At 45.1% G+C, this 18933-nt stretch overlaps 2 protein-coding genes across 2 annotated transcripts; both read left to right on the top strand.

Moving 5' to 3' along the window:
• The first annotated feature begins 11224 nt into the window (after positions 1-11224).
• LOC117863299 (acyl-acyl carrier protein thioesterase TE3, chloroplastic) lies at positions 11225-12775 on the top strand. Its single transcript, XM_034746949.2, has 4 exons — positions 11225-11812; positions 11924-12024; positions 12135-12244; positions 12354-12775. The coding sequence occupies exons 1-4, from the start codon at positions 11517-11519 to the stop codon at positions 12564-12566; spliced, it is 720 nt and encodes a 239-aa protein (XP_034602840.1). The 5' UTR covers positions 11225-11516; the 3' UTR covers positions 12567-12775.
• A 2650-nt stretch (positions 12776-15425) lies between these two features.
• LOC140223455 (acyl-acyl carrier protein thioesterase TE3, chloroplastic-like) lies at positions 15426-16941 on the top strand. The gene is made up of 4 exons (XM_072295299.1): positions 15426-15822; positions 15964-16073; positions 16199-16294; positions 16656-16941. Exons 1-4 carry the CDS (start codon positions 15426-15428, stop codon positions 16770-16772), a joined length of 720 nt encoding a protein of 239 aa, XP_072151400.1. The 3' UTR covers positions 16773-16941.
• Positions 16942-18933: the final 1992 nt, after the last annotated feature.

The raw sequence follows: 18933 nt of genomic DNA on the forward strand, positions 1-18933 counted from the left end.
GAATAGTCGTGATAAATCGTGGATACAAATAGTGCCGAACCTCCTCATGTTGGATGTATGGAAAGAATGGAGTGGAAAAGTTTGGAGGCCGCCGGCTTTTGTCAGATTTTCAACTAAGCGCCGGTTCAAGGTAAAGGCCAGTGTTTTTTCTACCTGGGCGCCTGTTCAAGCCGGAGGAGGGTGGGCTTACTATGGGTTTTGATCCTATCCTATGCGCTAGTTTTCAAGGATTTTTCTCCGGTTCCACTGTTGACGTATGAAATTATGAGGTAGAAGATTTGAGTGTTTTATTAATAAGTAAATATTTCTTCGGGCCACCATATGCATAATGCATCGATCCGTTGGAGTAGTTGTTTGCATGGTGTCCAGCTCGACTGCACCTTTCACGCATTTTTTCCCTTGGATTAGTTGTTTGTAGCATGAGAAAAATGAACACTCACATCTAACGTCTCGTCTAATCACATAACTATCACAAGACTATTGATCTTTATTATTCATTTTTATCACGCACATTGTACACTGTTGAATGGTCGGGGCAAGATCATGGATGTGGATAGCTCCGAACGTCTTCATGTAGGATGTATGGAAAGAATGGAGTGGAAAAGTTTGGAGGCCCGTGTTTTTTCTTCCTGGGTGCCTGTTCAAGCAGGATGAGGGTGGGTTTACTATGGGTTTTTATCCTATCTTATGCGTCACTTTTCACAGGGTTTTCTCCGGTTCTACTGTTGACGTATGAATTTATGAGGTAGAAGATTTGAGTGCTTTATTAATAGGTTTATATTTCTTCGGCCACCATATGCATAATGCATCGATCCGTTGGAGTAGTTGTTTGCATGGTGTCCAGCTCGACTGCACCTTTCATGCTTTTTTTTCCTTGGATTAGTTGTTTGTAGCATGAGAAAAATGAACAATCACATCAACCTACTCGTCTAATCACATAACTATCACAAGACTATTGATCTTTATTATTCATTTTTATCACGCACATTGTACACTGTCGAATAGTCATGACAAGATCATGGATGTGGATAGCTCCGAACCTCCTCTTGTAGGATGTATGGAAAGAATGGATTGGAAAAGTTTGGAGGCCGCTGGCTTTATTCTTATTTTCAAATGAGCGCCGGTTCAAGGTGGAGGCCGGTGTTTTTTCTTCCTGGGCGCCTGTTCAAGTGAGAGGAGGGTGGGTTTACTATGGATTTTGATCCTATCCTATGTGCCAGTTTTCACGGGGTTTTCTCCGGTTCAACTTTTGACGTATGAAATTATGAGGTAGAAGATTTGATTGCTTTATTAATAGGTAAATATTTCTTCGGCCACCGTATGCATAATGCATCGATTCGTTGGAGTAGTTGTTTGCTTGGTGTCAAGCTCAACTGCACCTTTGATGCATTTTTTCCCTTGGGTTACCTGTTTGTAGCTTGAGAAAAATGAACAATCACATCTAACGTCTCCTTTAATCACATAGCTATCACAAGACTGCTAATCATTATTATTCGTTTTTTATCACGCACATTGTACACTGTTGAATGGTCGTGATAAATCATGGATACGAATAGCTCCGAACCACCTCATGTTGGATTTATCGAAAGAATGGAGTGGAAAAGTTTGGAGGCCGCCGACTTTTTTTATTTATTTTCAATCGAGCGCCGGCTCAACGTGGAGGCCGGTGTTTTTTCTTCCTGGGCGCCTGTTCAAGCGGGAGGAGGGTGGGTTTACTATGGGTTTTGATCCTATCCTATGCGCCAATTTTCACGGGGTTTTCTCCGGTTCTACTGTTCACGTATGAAATTATGAGGTTGAAGATTTGAGTTCTTTATTAATAGGTAAATATTTCTTCGACCACCATATGCATAATGCATCGATCCGTTGGAGTAGTTGTTTGCATGGTGTCCAGCTCGACTGCACCTTTCACGCATTTTTTCCCCTGGATTAGTTGTTTGTAGCATGAGAAAAATGAACACTCACATCTAACGTCTCGTCTAATCACATAACTATCACAAGAATATTGATCTTTATTATTCATTTTTATCACGCACATTGTACACTGTTGAACAGTCGTGACAAGATCATGGATGTGGATAGCTCCGAACCTCCTTATGTAGGATGTATGGAAAGAATGGAGTGGAAAAGTTTTGAGGCCGCTGGCTTTTTTCTGATTTTCAACCGAACGCTGGTTCAAGGTGGAGGCGGGTGTTTTTTCTTCCTGGGTGCCTGTTCAAGCAGGAGGACGACGGGTTTACTATGGGTTTTGATCCTATCCTATGCACCAGTTTTCACAGGGTTTTCTCCGGTTCTACTATTGACGTATGAAATTACGAGGTAGAAGATTTGATTGCTTTATTAATAGGTAAATATTTCTTCGGCCACCAAATGCATAATGCATCGATCCGTTGGAGTAGTTGTTTGCATGGTGTCCAGCTCGACTGCACCTTTCACGCATTTATTTCCCTGGATTAGTTGTTTGTAGCGTGAGAAAAATGAACACTCACATGTAACGTCTCGTCTAATCACATAACTATCACAAGACTATTGACCTTTATTATTCATTTTTATCACGCACATTGTACACTGTTGAATGGTCATGACAAGATCATGGATGTGGATAGCTCCGTACCTCCTCATGTAGGATCTATGGAAAGAATGGAGTGGAAAAGTTTTGAGGCCGCTGGCTTTTTTCTGATTTTCAACCTAGCGCCGGTTCAAGGTGGAAGCCGGTGTTTTTTTCTTCCTGGGTGCCTGTTCAAGCGGGAGGAGGGTGGGTTTACTATGGGTTTTGATCCTATCCTATGCCCCAGTTTTCACAGGGTTTTCTCCGGTTCTACTGTTGACGTATGAAATTATGAGGTAGAAGATTGGATTGCTTTATTAATAGGTAAATATTTCTTCGGCCACCATATGCATAACGCATCGATCCGTTGGAGTAGTTGTTTGCTTGATGTCCAGCTCAACTGCACCTTTCATGCATTTTTCCTTGGATTACCTGTTTGTAGCCTGAGAAAAATGAACAATCACATCTAACGTCTCATCTAATCACATAGCTATCACAACACTGCTAATCATTATTATTCATTTTTTATCACGCACATTGTACACTGTTGAATGGTCATGACAAGATCATGGATGTGGATAGCTCCGAACCTCCTCATGTAGGATCTATGGAAAGAATGGAGTGGAAAAGTTTGGAGGCCGCCGGCTTTTGTCTTATTTTCAACCGAGCGCCGGTTCAAGGTGGAGGCCGGTGTTTTTTCTACCTGGGCACCTGTTCAAGCGGGAGGAGGGTGGGTTTACTATGGGTTTTGATCCTATCCTATGCGCTAGTTTTCACGGGGTTTTCTCCGGTTCTACTGTTGACGTATGAAATTATGAGGCTGAAGATTTGAGTGCTTTATTAATAGGTAAATATTTCTTCGGCCACCATATGCATAATGCATCGATCCGTTGGAGTAGTTGTTTGCATGGTGTCCAGCTCGACTGCACCTTTCACGCATTTTTTTCCTTGGATTAGTTGTTTGTAGCGTGAGAAAAATGAACACTCACATCTAACGTCTCGTCTAATCACATAACTATCACAAGACTATTGATATTTATTATTCATTTTTATCACGCACGTTGTACACTGTTGAATGGTCCTGACAAGATCATGGATGTGGATAGCTCCGAACCTCCTCATGTTGGATGTATGGAAAGAATGGAGTGGAAAAGTTTTGAGGCCGCCGGCTTTTGTCTGATTTTCAACCGAGTGCCGGTTCAAGGTGGAGGCCGGTGTTTTTTCTACCTGGGCGCCTGTTCAAGCAGGAGGAGGGTGGGTTTACTATGGGTTTTGATCCTATCCTATGCGCTAGTTTTCAAGGGGTTTTCTCCGGTTCCACTGTTGACGTATGAAATTATGAGGTAGAAGATTTGAGTGCTTTATTAATAGGTAAATATTTCTTCGTCCACCATATGCATAATGCATCGATCCGTTGGAGTAGTTGTTTGCATGGTGTCCAGCTCGACTGCACCATTCATGCATTTTTTCCCTTGGATTAGTTGTTTGTAGCGTGAGAAAAATGAACACTCACATCTAACGTCTCGTCTAGTCACATAACTATCACAAGACTATTGATCTTTATTATTCATTTTTATCACGCACATTGTACACTGTTGAATAGTCGTGACAAGATCATGGATGTGGATAGCTCCAAACCTCCTCTTGTAGGATGTATCGAAGGAATGGAGTGGAAAAGTTTGGAGGCTGCTGGCTTTTTTCTGATTTTGAACCGAGCGCCGGTTCAAGGTGGAGGCCGGTGTTTTTTCTTCCTGGGCGCCTGGTCAAGCGGGATGAGGATGGGTTTACTATGGGTTTTGATCCTATCCTATGCGCTAGTTTTCACGGGGTTTTCTCCGGTTCTACTGTTGACGTATGAAATTATGAGGTAGAAGATTTGATTGCTTTATTAATAGGTAAATATTTCTTCAGCCACCATATGCATAATGCATCGATCCGTTGGAGTAGTTCTTTACATGGTGTCCGGCTCAACTGCACGTTTCATGCATTCTTTTCCTTGGATTACCTGTTTGTAGCGTGAGAAAAATGAACAATCACATCTAACGTCTCGTCTAATCACATAACTATAAAAAGACTGCTAATCTTTATTATTCGTTTTTTATCTTGTGCAATGTACACTGTTGAATAGTCGTGACAAGATCGTGGATGTGGATAGCTCTGAACCTCCTCTTGTAGGATGTATGGAAAGAATGGAGTGAAAAAGTTTGGAGGCCGCTGGCTTTTTTCTGATTTTCAACCGAGCGCCGGTTCAAGGTGGAGGCCGGTGTTTTTTTCTTCCTAGGCGCCCTTTCAAGCGGGAGGAGGGTGGGTTTACTATGGGTTTTGATCCTATCCTATGCGCGAGTTTTCACGGGGTTTTCTCCGGTTCTACTGTTGACGTATGAAATTATGAGGTAGAAGATTTGATTGCTTTATTAATAGGTAAATATTTCTTCAGCCACCATATGCATAATGCATGGATCCGTTGGAGTAGTTGTTTGCATGGTGTCCAGCTCAACTGCACCTTTAATGCATTTTTTTTTCCTTGGATTAGTTGTTTGTAGCGTGAGAAAAATGAACAATAACATGTAACGTCTCGTCTAATCACATCACTATCACAAGACTGCTAATCATTATTATTCTTTTTTTATCACGCACATTGTACACTATTGAATGGTTGTGATAAATCATGGATATGAATAGCTCCGAACCTCCTCATGTAGGATGTATGGAAAGAATGGAGTGGAAAAGTTTGGAGGCCGCCGGCTTTTTTCTAATTTTCAACCGAGCGCTGGTTCAAGGTGGAGGCCGGTATTTTTCTTCCTGGGGCCTGTTCAAGCTGGAGGAGGGTGGGTTTACTATGGGTTTTGATCGTATCCTATGCGCCAGTTTTCACGGGGTTTTCTCCGGTTCTACTGTTGATGTATGAAATTATGAGGTAGAAGATTTGATTGCTTTATTGATAGGTAAATATTTCTTTAACCACCATATGCATAATGCATCGAGCCATTGGAGTAGTTGTTTGTATGGTGTCCTGCTCAACTGCACCTTTCATGCATTTTTTCCTTGGATTAGTTGTTTGTAGCATGAGGAAAATGAACACACATCTAACATGTCATCTAATCACATAATTATCATAAGATTGTTGATCTTACACTGTACAATGTTAATAGTCGTGACAAGATCATAAATGTGGATAGCTCCGAAGCTGCTGGTGTAGAATGCATGGGAAAAAATAGAGTAAAAAGATTTTACAACGCATTAGCATGTTATTACGTTTCACCGAGAGGAGTGGGTTTGCTCGAGTAGTGACTTAAAGCGGACATTTTTAACCTAAATAAAGTGTTGTCTTCGCCTTCTCTTATTTCAAGCAACTTATGCTCGCTAGCCAAACGGGGTTAGATAATGATGATCTTTGTTTTTTTCCTTTATTTCTTAGAATAGTATATTCTCATGTAGAAAGTATAAAAGATGAAGCGGTTTTTTATGGCTGTGTAATGTATCATGGAAAGTTAAAATAACCTACATTTTATAACGAAAAGGTGAGGTTATGGAAGACACCATGTAAATTTTCTATCCCAACTGATTAGATAATGATGGCTTTTAGTTTTATAATATCCAGCTGAACAGTTCACTTTATGCCTTGGCGAAGTCGAATGGTCGCAGTAAACGAACTGTTAGTTGGTTAAAGCATGAACACGATACGATTCGTAGACGCAGGTGAGCTGAAGCACCGACGCGACGGTTCTTGGCTTCTTGCATCAAAGAATCCTAGTGTCTCGGCTAAACAGTACAGTACAGTACTGTGCATTATTTCTTCGGACACCATATGCATAATGAATGCACCGATGTGTGTGTGTGGGGGGAGGGTTGTACAATGATGCAACCGCCATGCACTGCGGAATTGAATTGAGCCTGCAGTTTTTATTCACTCGTCATTTCTCCTCCTTTACTCCCGCCTGTTCTTTCCAGCGCAACAAACAGCCTTTGCTGGGGACCCTCAATAGGCAGGAAGCTTCCAGAACCGTGCCGAGCAGCAGGCACATTCAAGGCCCGATCGGCCTGCTGACCTACCTACTCGACGCGGTCCCGGAATGTCGTCGATGAGCTTATCACCTATGCTAAAAGAATATTTTCTTCAGAGAAAACGAAAAAAAAAGAAATGGTCCTCAACCATCGTTAGTGAGTCAAGTTTATCCTCAACTTTCAATTGGATGAATTAGCTAGTACTCCAACTTATGTTCAATTTTGTTTTTCATCCTAGTGCCACCCACGTTGGCACGCCACACCATCTTAGATGTGTGTTCTGCCGGAGTCATGAGTACCAAATGCTCTATATGCCCCTCATTTCATTTGGCTGCATATATCCCCCTCTCTCCTCAACTGAGCATTGAAAAATCTCCTTCCTGCATTGCTTCCCCCTAATTATATGCTAGACATGGATCGATTTGTTTGCCACTTAGAGCAACTCCAAAAACAGCCCTCAAACTAAAGTTCCTAAAAATCAAATGGGGTTCTTTATATTTTTTTTAAAGGTGAAAAATGTCTCCAGCTCCAGCAATAGCCTCATGGATAGTACGCTCCCTAGAGATCCCTAGGAATGGATGGTGCAGGGGAAATTTGGAGGCCTCCCCAAAATGATGAGCCAAGTAGAGAGAGCAGGCTCGAGTGCGTTTTTTTAGCTTGACTCTCTAAATTTGGATTAGGGCTGTTTAGAGGATGCTAGTGCTTTGAATTAAGTTAGCATCACTTGATGGCCCATCAATTTGATACTAGCTTGGTTTGCCACGATCTGTCCTGAAGCCACACTCATCTGATCGCACTTGCACAACAGCATACTTTGGGTGTGTTTAGTTTTTTAGAAAAGTAGCTATGAGCTGTAAAAAACCTGCTGTGAGGTGTGGGCTGTGAGAAAGTCGAAAACCGTTTGGTTGGGTAGCTGTGGCTTTTGAGAAAACAGTTAAGCAGACCTCACGTGTCATCCACAGTCCTTCCTACTCAACTCTCTCCATCTCTCACTGACGAGCTGACCCCGCTCGTCAGCCCCTTCTTTTTCCTCTCCCTGGCCAAGGCGCGAAGGAGCAGCGGCAGCCGGGGGCTCGCCGCCCTGGGCGCACTGGCCGGGGCAGAGACCACGGCGGCGGCAGAGCGACCTCGTGAGCGGCGGCGGAGCGAATCAGGGAGCGCATCAGGAGCGAATCGTGAGCGGCGGCGGAGCGAATCAGGGAGTGACCTCGCGAGCGGCGGCCGCGAACCAGAGTGGGGAGGACGGCTGCCGGCGACCAATCACCGGGAGGTAGCACCGCCACCGACCCCCTTTTGCGCCGCTGCTGGGAGAGGAAGGAGTCGGAGAGGGCCGCCGCCGTCGGGAGGAGAGAAGTGGCAGGAGAGGGGCGCCGCCGGTGGGGAGGGCGGCCGGCGGTGGGGCGGCGAACCCGCGGTCCATCCCCGTGCGCGCGCATGTGTTCTATTGCGGGGAGGAGGAGGATGAACCGTACACTCATAACCGATGGCAGCGGATAATTTTGAGGAAAACTTGGACGCCACATCTGGTGAAAGCAGGGGATCAAGTACGGTGAGAATTGAACTAAAGAGAAGCTGCTTTTGTGAAAACCGGTGGTTCGGAGCCCACCCCTTTAGTTAGCTTTTGGATTGTTTAGCTTTTGGATTGTTTGAAGCTAAAGCACTTTCAAAATCCAACCAACATGACTTTTAACTCGCAACTCACCTGCATCTACGCAATAGCATTTATCACGCGTACATACTTGTAAACGAACGAATCCGATCAATCGAAACTAGATAAAAGCAAAAAGAAATCGAGGCCATCGTATCATGGCTTACATACCTTCGCTGGGTATTCTTATCGGCAAAATCGGCTGCACGTTCACCCTCCAGGATGATCACCACCACAGCAAAATCTTGTCTAACCATATAACTATCACAAGACTGCTAATCATTATTATTTGTTTTTTATAACGTACATTGTACAGTATTGAATGGTGGTGACAAGATCATGGATACGAATAGCTCCGAACCTCCTCAAAATGGTGAGCCAAGTAGAAAATCTGCTGGAGTGCGTTTTTTAATTCGACACTCTAAATTTGGAGTAGGCGCTGTTTAGAGTGCTTGAATTAAGTTAGCATCACTTGATGGCCCATCGATTTGATACTAGCTTGGTTTGCCACGATCTGTCCTCCAGCCACACTCATCTGATCGCACTTGCACAGCAGCATACTTTGGGTGTGTTTGGCTTCTTAGAAAAGTAGTTATGAGCTGTGGGCTGTAGAAAGCTGCTGTGAGGTGTGGGCTGTGAGAAAGCTGAAAGCTGTTTGCTGATCCCTATTGTTAGCCCCTTCTTCTTCCTCTCACTGGCCAATGCGCGAAGGAGCAGCGGTAGCCGAGGGCTCGCCAGCTTGGGCGCACCGGCCGGGGCAGAGACCACGGCAGCGGCGGAGCGACCTCGCGAGTGGCGGCGGAGCGAATCAGGGAGCGAATTAGGAGCGAATCGTGAGCGGCGGCAACGGAACGAATCAGGGAGCGATGTCGGGAGCGGCAGCCACGAACCAGAGTGGGGAGGACGGCCGCCGGTGACCAATCACCAGGCGGAGGTAGCACCGCCGCTGACCCCCTTTTGCGCTGCCGCCGGAAGAGGAGGGAGTCGGAGAGGGCCGCCGCCGCCGGGAGGAGAGGAAGCGGCCGGATAGGGGCGCCGCCGGTGGGGAGGGCAGCCGGCGGTGGGGCGGCGAACCCGCAGTCCATCCCCGTGCACGCGCATGTGTTCTATTGCAGGGAGGAGGAGGATGAACCGATACGCTCATAGCAGTGGGTAATTTTGAGGAAAACTTGGATGCCACCTCCGGTGGAAGCAGGGGATCAAGTACCGTAAAATTTAACTAAAGAGAAGCTGCTTTTGTGAAAACTGGTGGTTCGCAGCCCACCCCTTTGGTTAGCGTTTAGCTTTTTTGAAACCAAAGCACTTTCAAAAGCCTAACAAAAGGACCCTTTTAACTCGCAACTGACCTGCATCGACGTAATAGCATTTATCACGAGTACATACTTGTAAACGAACGAATCCGATCAATCGAAACTAGATAAAAGCAAAAAGCAATCGAGGCTATCGTATAATGGCTTACGTACCTTCGCTGGGTATTCTTATCAGCAAAACCGGCTGCACGTCCACCCTCCAGCTCGTAGTAACAGTAGAGCTACAGTCCGTCTGCATTGTGATTTTGTATGTGTGTAATTGTTGGTCTGATACATTTGATTTGCAATGTATATTCTTAGCAAAGAAAGTTCGTTTAACACTGGATGATGCAGGAGTACCATGAGCTTCAGGACACATACATCTATTAAGAATAGGAAATACGCAGTGCCCATGGCTCAGATGTGAGAATAGATTGCATAAAACTGTCAGCGCCAAAGCGATATTTCAGAACCTCCCATACAAATTGCCTTAAAAAAAGTCCAAGTTTACTCCCCCTCAAGCATGGCTTCAGCAGGGCACTTGCAAATCACAGGAAATGGTGTTGGAACCGGGCAAAACAATGAACTGCATGCTTCTGCTTGTTTCATACCCCTACTACAAAACAGTTCTTCCGTATTTTGAGTTTTGACACGGAGATGATCAAAGCAAAGGACTGCCTCTTGGTATGAAATAATGATTATAGTAATCCAAAGAAAGATAGTTTCTGCCAGACGCTATAAATAGGACTAGACTTCAAGAAAGAAAGAAAGTGCACGACAGTAGTCTACACACCAGTTAATTTCTGCGTGCTTGAGTTTTGAGGTAGATGTCAACCATTTTACTTACACGGTGTTTCTGAAAGTAAATTAACAGTTAGCAACAATGTGATTGCATTTTGAGAGACAAAGGTGTGGAATTTGCATTTTCCATTGCTGAAGTAGTAAAGTGTGTTCACCATGATTGATAGTTAACATGCTGGTGCTCCTTTGGTTATTTCGGTTGCATTTCCAGCAACTTTTAAAGGACGTACGAACCAACCGTCTGCTGTTCGTCATTTGTGAGGCGTCCCCGCAATAAAAATTCAACACCATGGGACACGACTGACTAGTTTAATCCGAACCCTTTCGTCGTCGTTCCCTATTAGTCATGAGTACTCCTAAGTAATAATCAATACACGAGGCTTCTACACGTCATGTTAGGCCTTCATCCTGCATGACTCGGCGGACCCACTTCAAGGTGTCCCCACCCGTCATCCACTTCCAGGATACCTCTCAGTCAAGGCCACGCGCCTCCAACTTGAAATCGATTCACACACGCCTCCTCAAGCTCAAGGTACTTGAACAGTCTGAAGCCTAACTCCACGAGAAGTATAATCCAGTGATCATGGGCTCCAGTAGGCAGCACGGTAGCCCAAACTCGCAGCTGGTCCTACTTGTTGGATTTGTTAGACTAGACCAAGCTCATCAAGTCATCATACCTCAATTAGTTAGGTTTTCACAGTGAAATCTGTTCATCGGTCTCTAAGTGTTAGACTTAGAATGATGGCTCACATTTTCTTAATTTATTTTATTAAGAAAAACAATGCTATTTTTTAGTGGCAGGAAATATGTTCGCCGATAACGAAACATGTGAGACGATTTTGTCAATTTAACATCTACGGCTCAGTTTTTCTCATACATTGTGCGTGCGTGCATTTACAGAATGAGCAAACTTTATGTGCATATAAAGCATTTTCATCCATATTATGTTTTAAGAAATAGAGCAGATGAAATGGCAAAGCCCAATGACGGCTCGCCCACGCACAGGATTGGAAACTTTTCGGAGTAAACCCCACGACGAGGACAGTTGAATAGCCGGCGATTTTCGGGCCATGCTGCTTTGATTCTCCGTCAGACCGTCACCTATATAAGACGCCACGCCTTGGCATAATGGCATCAACGATCAGTGCGATATATCTAACGCTGGCCACTAGATATCCAGAGTTCAGAAACGAACCTGCCACCACAGTTCGCTCGCCGATCGCCAATGCAGCAGCAGATGGCCGGCCTCGTTCGTCAGGTCACCGGGCTCTCCCTTCGGCCGCGCCCCGCCGACGTGAGCTCCGGCATCCATGGCCAGCACCGCGTGGTGGTGCGCACCGGCCGGGCGCGTCCCGGCAGGGTCATCGTCGCGGCGGCGCACGTGGCTGCGCGGCCCAAGTACTGCCGGCTCCGGGGAGCGGCTGCCAACGCCGTCCCCGAGACCAGCCGCCAGCTGCTCGACCAACAAGAAGTTCGCCCCAGCCACGACACCGCATCGAACCCGCTTATTACCACCATCAGGTCCGCTTCGATCCCTTTGCTAATTTGTTTCCAGGAAACCACCAAGCCCCCTAGGCCCTAGCTGAATGATAATCCTGATGAGATGTCTGAGTGGTACGAGAACACATGCAGGAAGGACAGGTTCTTCGAGATCGAGATGGAGGTCCGCGACGACGAGCTCGACGAGTACGGCGTCGTCAACAACGCCATCTACGCCAGCTACCTCCACAGTGGTAAGCCATCGTTCATTCTCCTACACTTTTTTTTTGAAGAACTTCATTAGACACGCATATGTATCAGCGAGTATATCTATCAATTCTCTGAGCCGTCGTTATGTTGCCAGGTCGTGACGTGGTGCTCGAGCAGCTGGGCATCAGCGTGGACTACTGGACATCCACGGGCAACGCCATGGCTCTCTCTGAGCTGAACCTCAAGTACTTCGCGCCTCTCAGGGTACACGCCTGCCTTCATTCGCTCGCTATGAACGCATGCATGGAAAATTCCTCGTGAAAGGAAAATAATCCCGCAGATTTTACTTATATTTATACACTTGCATCGTCAGAGTGGTGACAGGTTCGTCGTGAAGGTTAAGCCCGTGCAGATCAAAGGCGTGCGGATGATCGTCGAGCACATGATCGAGACCCTGCCGGATCGTAAGCTCGTATTGGAAGGCAGAGCGACCGTTGTTTGCCTCAACACAGACTTCCGTCCAACTCGGGTGTTCCCGGAGCTGTCAGCGAGGGTAATGGAGGTCTTCTCTTGCAAAGTTGCTTAAAAGGTTAACTGAGGGTTGTAAGATTAAAAAACAAACACGACGAAGAAGGAAGCAATATTCTACAGACTGCTTTCACGATAGATCATTTTTCTTCGTTCTATACAGTCATGGTGTATATGGTTCAATTTAATTTGTTTCGCCTAAATTTGTACCACCAGCAATGTACGAGATGGATATAAATAAAAGAGCCGAGAGATGGATTAATTGTTTGTTCAAGTTACCCTCAACAATGCGAACACGAACTGGGATGCAAGCTTAGGTTCTTAGGTTCTTTAATCTGGAATTGGAACTTCCCTTCAGTTAACTTGTTGGTGTTGCATGCAAAACAGAACATAAAGTTTTTTATGCCTATTTTCTTGTAAAAGTAAAACAGATCATTTTTTTAATTTTTGATATTGATATTTGCTATAGTTGTACAGAAAAAGCGAGAAACTATTCAAAGCAAAGTCAAAGTTCGTGAACATACTTAAGGCATTATGTTGTCAACGAACGGGTTAACACAGTCTAAGCTGGCTATAACGCCCATAATGTTTATCTCTGGTAATTCCCAGAGACTGCAGATTCTGTGGTACAAGTATTATTATCTCTGAAATTTATAAGGTCTCGTGGAAAGCTAATTAGAAGTGACTCTGTCATGACCGTGCAAATCAAGAGGTGAAAGGGGCAACAATAACACGGTACAATCCACCACCCTCAAGAATGAAACATAAAGAATGTTGTACGTTCTAACTTCTAGCAAGCTTCCTCTTCTGCCGAGCAACCAGGACTGGAAAAGGAGACTCCCTGTTACCATCGGGATAAATTCGCTGTAGTCGATCGCTTGGATTCTTGTGGAGCACGCGCCGGAGTAGATTGCGCCATGGCTTTGGCCTGCGACGTGATCGATCTCCTGGGACGGTGTGGGTCGAGTCGAAGCTGTCCCGATCTGTTCCGACTAGATCGATCTAGACTGATCCCGTCGGGCAAACCCACCCTTCTCTTTCACCGTCCAAATTCAAATAATTATTTCCCACTTCTTATCCTTCACAATCCCACTCATATTCAATAGATATTAATTTTGTACTATATATATCCAATTGATTATTTATACCCTCCCCATTTCTAATGGATATATAATTTTCTACCCATACCTTCTTATTTGAAGTGAGTGTAGATTTGGAGAAAGGGTATGAATACCCGGTGACAGGCCTAGCATTGATGTTAGTTTATCTAAATCTGACACGCATGACTGTCCTACTGGTGTATCTTCCAGAGTTGCTAACGGAGTATGGCAGTTCTTCTCATCCATGGATGCTAAAGTTCTTCTCATTTTGCAATTTTCCTCGCTACAATGTGTTCACCGTGATAATTGACAGGTGTTGCAACTTGGCATGTTATTTAGGTTGATGCATAATTTCCTGTAAAATGAATCAGCGACCCACTTCAAGATGGCCCCACCCGCAATTGACTCCCAAGAATACCAAGGCAAACGGCAACACCAACACTTTGCCATCTTTTTAAAACAAACCAAGCAGGAGAGTTACTCATTGTATTATGATAAAGAAAGAGGTGTATATTGAGCAAATAACAACCTTTAAGGGGTTAACAACGGAAGAATCACTACAACAACTACAATTAAAATGATCAACTCCACCAGCAAATGGCTTCACTCGTAGTCACAGTATGAGACACAAGGTAATACCTAACAAAGAGATAAAGAAATCTCTACCAGCAGCTCAAAAAAAGCACGACCTTTAATTTCAAACAATTTCTTTAGCAGCACTTGCCATAACCAAAGCCATCAACGGTCAAGGCCACGTGCCTCCAACTTGACTTCGATTCACACGTGCCTTCTAAAATCATCTCAAGCTCGTACTAGATGAGCAGTACAGTCGGAAACACAACTCCGAGTACAATCCAGTGGGTCCTGGTCCTGCGCTCCGGTGCTCAGCTGTCATAGTAGCAAAAACTTGATGCCGGCCCTGAGACTCAGTGAAGAGTTTCGTTACTCAGTTTCTAAGAACATCACGTATTTTTACAAATTTAGCTTTGACGAAGAAAACAACACTATACACGATACATAATTTAATTTTAATTGTTGCGCGGTGTTAAGAATATTCGAACCCTAGGTTCTCACCTTTGTTTAGGTGGGGTTTATACCCCCTTGCCCACCCTCATTTTTTTATGGTGCTGAGATCAAATGCAACATACTCCCTCCTTCCAAATTATATAGGCCGTTTTAACTTTTCTAGGTACATAGATATTATTATACATCTAGACAAATGGTATATCTAAGCGCATCACAAAATCTATGAATCTAAAAAAGTCAAAACAACCTGTAATTTGGAACGGAGAGAGTATGAATTATCAATTCTGTAGACACTTACAATTGTACCTACATTGAATACTAGCGTAGCGTGGAGATAAAATGAATTGCTCTATTTTAAAAATTCTTGTAACTGTGTATGCTGAATTCCATCTGCACATAAATTTCATTCATGTGAAGTCTAATTCGTCTCTTCGTTTCATACCGCATCAATTTTTTTTCGTGCATGCCATTTATTGAGATGAAAATCCATGCGCATGAAACTTGCAAATGGCCGAGCAGAGGGAGAGAGAATGGCAGAGCAAGCCCGGTGGCTCGCCCACACACAGTATTAGAATTTTGGGAGTAAAACTCCACATGCCACGGCGAGGAACATTTGAATAACCGGCAATTTCATTTCATGCCCATGCCTCGATTCTCCATGTACCACCTATATAAAGCTGCCACGCATTTGCCATCAAAGGCATCAGAAGATTCAGCCACTAACATATCCACAGTTCGGCTAAGTACGTGCCACTGCCACACCACCATTTATTCGCGCTCGCAAGATCGCAATGCAGCAAAAGATGGGCGGCCTCGTTCGTCAGGTCACCGGGCTCTCCCCTCGCCTGCGCCCTGCCGATGTGAGCTCCGTCGCCCATGGCCAGCACAGCTGCGTGGTGGCGCGCAACGGCCGGGCGCGTCTTGGCAGGGTCGTCGTCACGGCGGCGCACGTGGCTACGGGGCCCAAGTACTGCCGGCTCCGGGGCGTGGTTGCCATCGCCGCCCCCGACGCCATCAGCCGCGAGCTGTTCGATCAGCGAGCTCGCCCCGGCAATAACACCGCGTCGAACCAGCTTACCACCATGAGGAAGGACAGGTTCTTCGAGATCGAGATGGAGGTCCGCGACGACGAGCTCGACGAGTACGGCGTCGTCAACAACGCCATCTACGCCAGCTACCTCCACAGTGGTGAGCCATCGTTTGATTAATTTATTCCAAGATATAGCAGCTCTCGAAGATTATCCATTATATTATTCCTAGCTAGTAGACGCACGGCACGTATCTGCGAGTATCCATCAGTTCTTTGAGCCGTACGTATCACGGTATCAGGTCGTGACGTGATGCTTGAGCAGCTGGGCATCAGCGTGGACTACTGGACGTCCACGGGCAACGCCATGGCTCTTTCAGAGTTGAACCTCAAGTACTTCGCGCCTCTCAGGGTACATGTCTACCTTGGTTCATTTGCTGTGAACGAATGCATGGCAAATTATTCCTCGTGCAATAAGGAAGATCTCAAAGAATTTACTTACGTTTTAACAATTTATTACATGCGTTGCATCGTCAGAGTGGTGACAAGTTTGCGGTCAAGGTGAAGCCTATTCAAATCAAAGGCGTACGAATTATTGTAGAGCATATAATCGAGACTCTGCCACATCGTAAGGTAATTAACCCTCCGTTCAAAAATATAGGTTATTTAAATTTTATTCTAAATCAAAAATTTCAAATTTAATTAAATTTATAATATATATATATATTAACATCTACATATAAACAAATATACTAAGAATACATATTTCATGGTGAATTTAACAAAATTAATTTGATGTTGTAGATGTTGGTGTATTTTTTTTAAAAACTTCTGGTCAAAGTAAAGAAAATTGACTTAGGACAAATTTAAAACATTGTAGTTTGGAACAAAGGGAGTACACGCAGGAACTAGAAGCGTGTTATATGTGTTAGGTTGTTAATGATCAAAAGCATATCTATCTCTCAAGTCACACCTTTATTGCTACTCTTGGCAGCTCGTATTGGAAGGCAGAGCGACCGCTGTTTGCCTCAACAAAGATTTTAGGCCAACTCGAGTATTTCCAGAGTTGTCAGCAAGTTTGATGGAGGTCTTCTCTTGCAAAGTCGCCTAAAAGATTACGAGGATAATCATAGGGGGAATAACAGGAAATTATACTCACTGCTTTCGCATGTATCTTGTATGCTGTCAAGGTGTATATCAGTATATGCCTTGATATATACTTCGACTTGTTTCGCCAAATTTTGTGCCTACAATGCACGAGATACATGTAAAGAAATAAGAGAACCGAGGGATGCACTGTTTAAGCTCTCTCTCTCAACAACTCGAACATCTCTTCAGTTGACTTGTTGCCTTGTTGCTGTTGCAAAAAGAACATAAGAGCATCCCCAGCCGGCTTTTCATTTTTAGCCCCTACTTCTCTAAATATGAGGCCTCTTATCTACTCTCTCCACCCGAAAGTATCTAGATATATTATATATCTAGGTGCATGTAAAAACTATGCATGCAGAAAAGTTAAAATAAAAACATATTTGGCAAAGCTCCACGCAGCTCCAGATTCTCAAAAACAGCTCCGCTCTAGATTTTTTCAGCCAAACGGTTTTAGATCCAGCGACTCCACCACAGATCTGCTCCACGAAAACGGTGGATACCCCTAGATCTATGGATTTGGTGGAGCACCTCAGGGGGTGCTCCACGAAATCAAATTTGATGGAGTTGGAGGAAATTACCCACCACTGCCACTTGTTAGTGGAAAATGGTCTGTTCATTCTATTTCTTCGTAGCTTTCTTCTTCTCCGTGCGAAACACCGCCGTCCTTCCTCTGCTAGCGCCATCGTCCTTCTCTGCTCACGCCGCCGTGGCCTCGCCCTGCTCGCCGGAGCCCCGCCTCGACCGCCCACCGAAGCCCCGCCCGCATGGCTGGCCGGCACCCTGATGCAGTGCCCCAGCGAGGCTGCACCCGGCCGCCTAGCTGCCGGCAAGGCCGCGCCCGCCAACGCGCGCGAGGCCGCCTAGCCGCCGCCGAGGCCGTGCCTCAACCGCACGCGCAAGGCCGTACTCGCCGCGACGCAGCGCCTGTGCGAGATCGCACCCGGCGCTATGAGGAAGAAGACGTTTTTTTTCTTTTTTTATTCTGATGCATGGGTCCAAATTGCCAGTGAGATAAAGACAAGAGTGGAGCTGTACCAAGCGCTTTTTGAGATCTCAAATCAACGGTGGAGCAGCTTTATGGTGGAGCTAGCTGGATCTATGGATCTGGAGCTATTTTTTCAGAGCTGGAGCTCTGCCAAACAAGCCCTAAATACTGTGACGGAGGGAGCAGATTCTAACTCATACTTCCCAACGCGCTCGGTGCAAGGCACCCCACTCCCTTTTTCTTATGAACACACACCGACACCCTGCTCTCTCTTCTCTCACTCCCTCTCCCTCCTGGCCATGGCCGAACCTAGCTCCAGCACGACCCGTGTATTTCACTTTCGCGTCAGTGGAAGCAAAGCAAGCCAAAGCAGGTGTACAAAGGCATCCATGCTTCAGAATTCAGAGTGCTTATCCCTCCCTGCTTAATGTCGTGCGTTTCCACGTGATTGTACGTAGATCTAGTTGGTGCCTCAACCTGATAGCTTGGGCTCTAGAAGTACACACCTTGTCTTCTCTGCGACCTGAGCAGCTAGGTCGGTCGCAGCTAAGCTGGTGTACGACATGCGTTTGTTTCTTTACGTGCCAGATGCCATTCTTGGTGGTGCTAAAAAACGGAGTTCGGAGTAAAAAGTTGTGATAAAAATACGAAAAGTAGCGATGTGGTGATCGGAAGGTCCGACGGTACCATCGGACTTTTAGCATTCATTCGGTGCTCAAAAAGTGATTGAATGGTCTGGATTTTTTGTGAATCTCGTGTAGAATTTTATAAGCTTTCCAACCAGTAGAATTTCATCGAAATCGGAGTTCAGAGTTGGAATCATGGCTGAAATACGGAGGAGCATACGGTAGCATCACTTTCCGATGCTACAAAAATACATACCATCGAAACATCCACTGTTGGAACAATGGCTCTTTGATGCCTTGGCTATTTATTCCCCCTCCACTCGCCCATTTGAAGATGCTGGAGTGTGCAGAAGTCCATTGGAGATCAAGATTCTTCAAGAACACATTCAAGCCACCTAAAGTGCATAAGTGATTATTTAAAGGCTTAGCACAAGCTTATAAGAGTTATTAGTGCTAGGATAGGGCTAAAGAAGAGAGAGTGTAAGGTGTGCCTTCCTTGTGATCGGTTCAAG

This window comes from Setaria viridis, chromosome 7, assembly GCF_005286985.2.
Source record: "Setaria viridis chromosome 7, Setaria_viridis_v4.0, whole genome shotgun sequence".
Classification (NCBI taxonomy): domain Eukaryota; kingdom Viridiplantae; phylum Streptophyta; class Magnoliopsida; order Poales; family Poaceae; genus Setaria; species Setaria viridis.

What these genes read in the sequence shown, in the direction of transcription:
- LOC140223455 (XM_072295299.1), top strand. Translation starts at nt 15,426, where the DNA reads ATGCAGCAAAAGATGGGCGGCCTCGTTCGTCAGGTCACCGGGCTCTCC. An exon ending in CGCCAGCTACCTCCACAGTG is followed by an intron (nt 15,823 to 15,963) that starts GTGAGCCATCGT and finishes TCACGGTATCAG; the next exon opens with GTCGTGACGTGATGCTTGAG. An exon ending in AGTACTTCGCGCCTCTCAGG is followed by an intron (nt 16,074 to 16,198) that starts GTACATGTCTAC and finishes TTGCATCGTCAG; the next exon opens with AGTGGTGACAAGTTTGCGGT.
- LOC117863299 (XM_034746949.2), top strand. Translation starts at nt 11,517, where the DNA reads ATGCAGCAGCAGATGGCCGGCCTCGTTCGTCAGGTCACCGGGCTCTCC. An exon ending in CGCCAGCTACCTCCACAGTG is followed by an intron (nt 12,025 to 12,134) that starts GTAAGCCATCGT and finishes TTATGTTGCCAG; the next exon opens with GTCGTGACGTGGTGCTCGAG. An exon ending in AGTACTTCGCGCCTCTCAGG is followed by an intron (nt 12,245 to 12,353) that starts GTACACGCCTGC and finishes TTGCATCGTCAG; the next exon opens with AGTGGTGACAGGTTCGTCGT.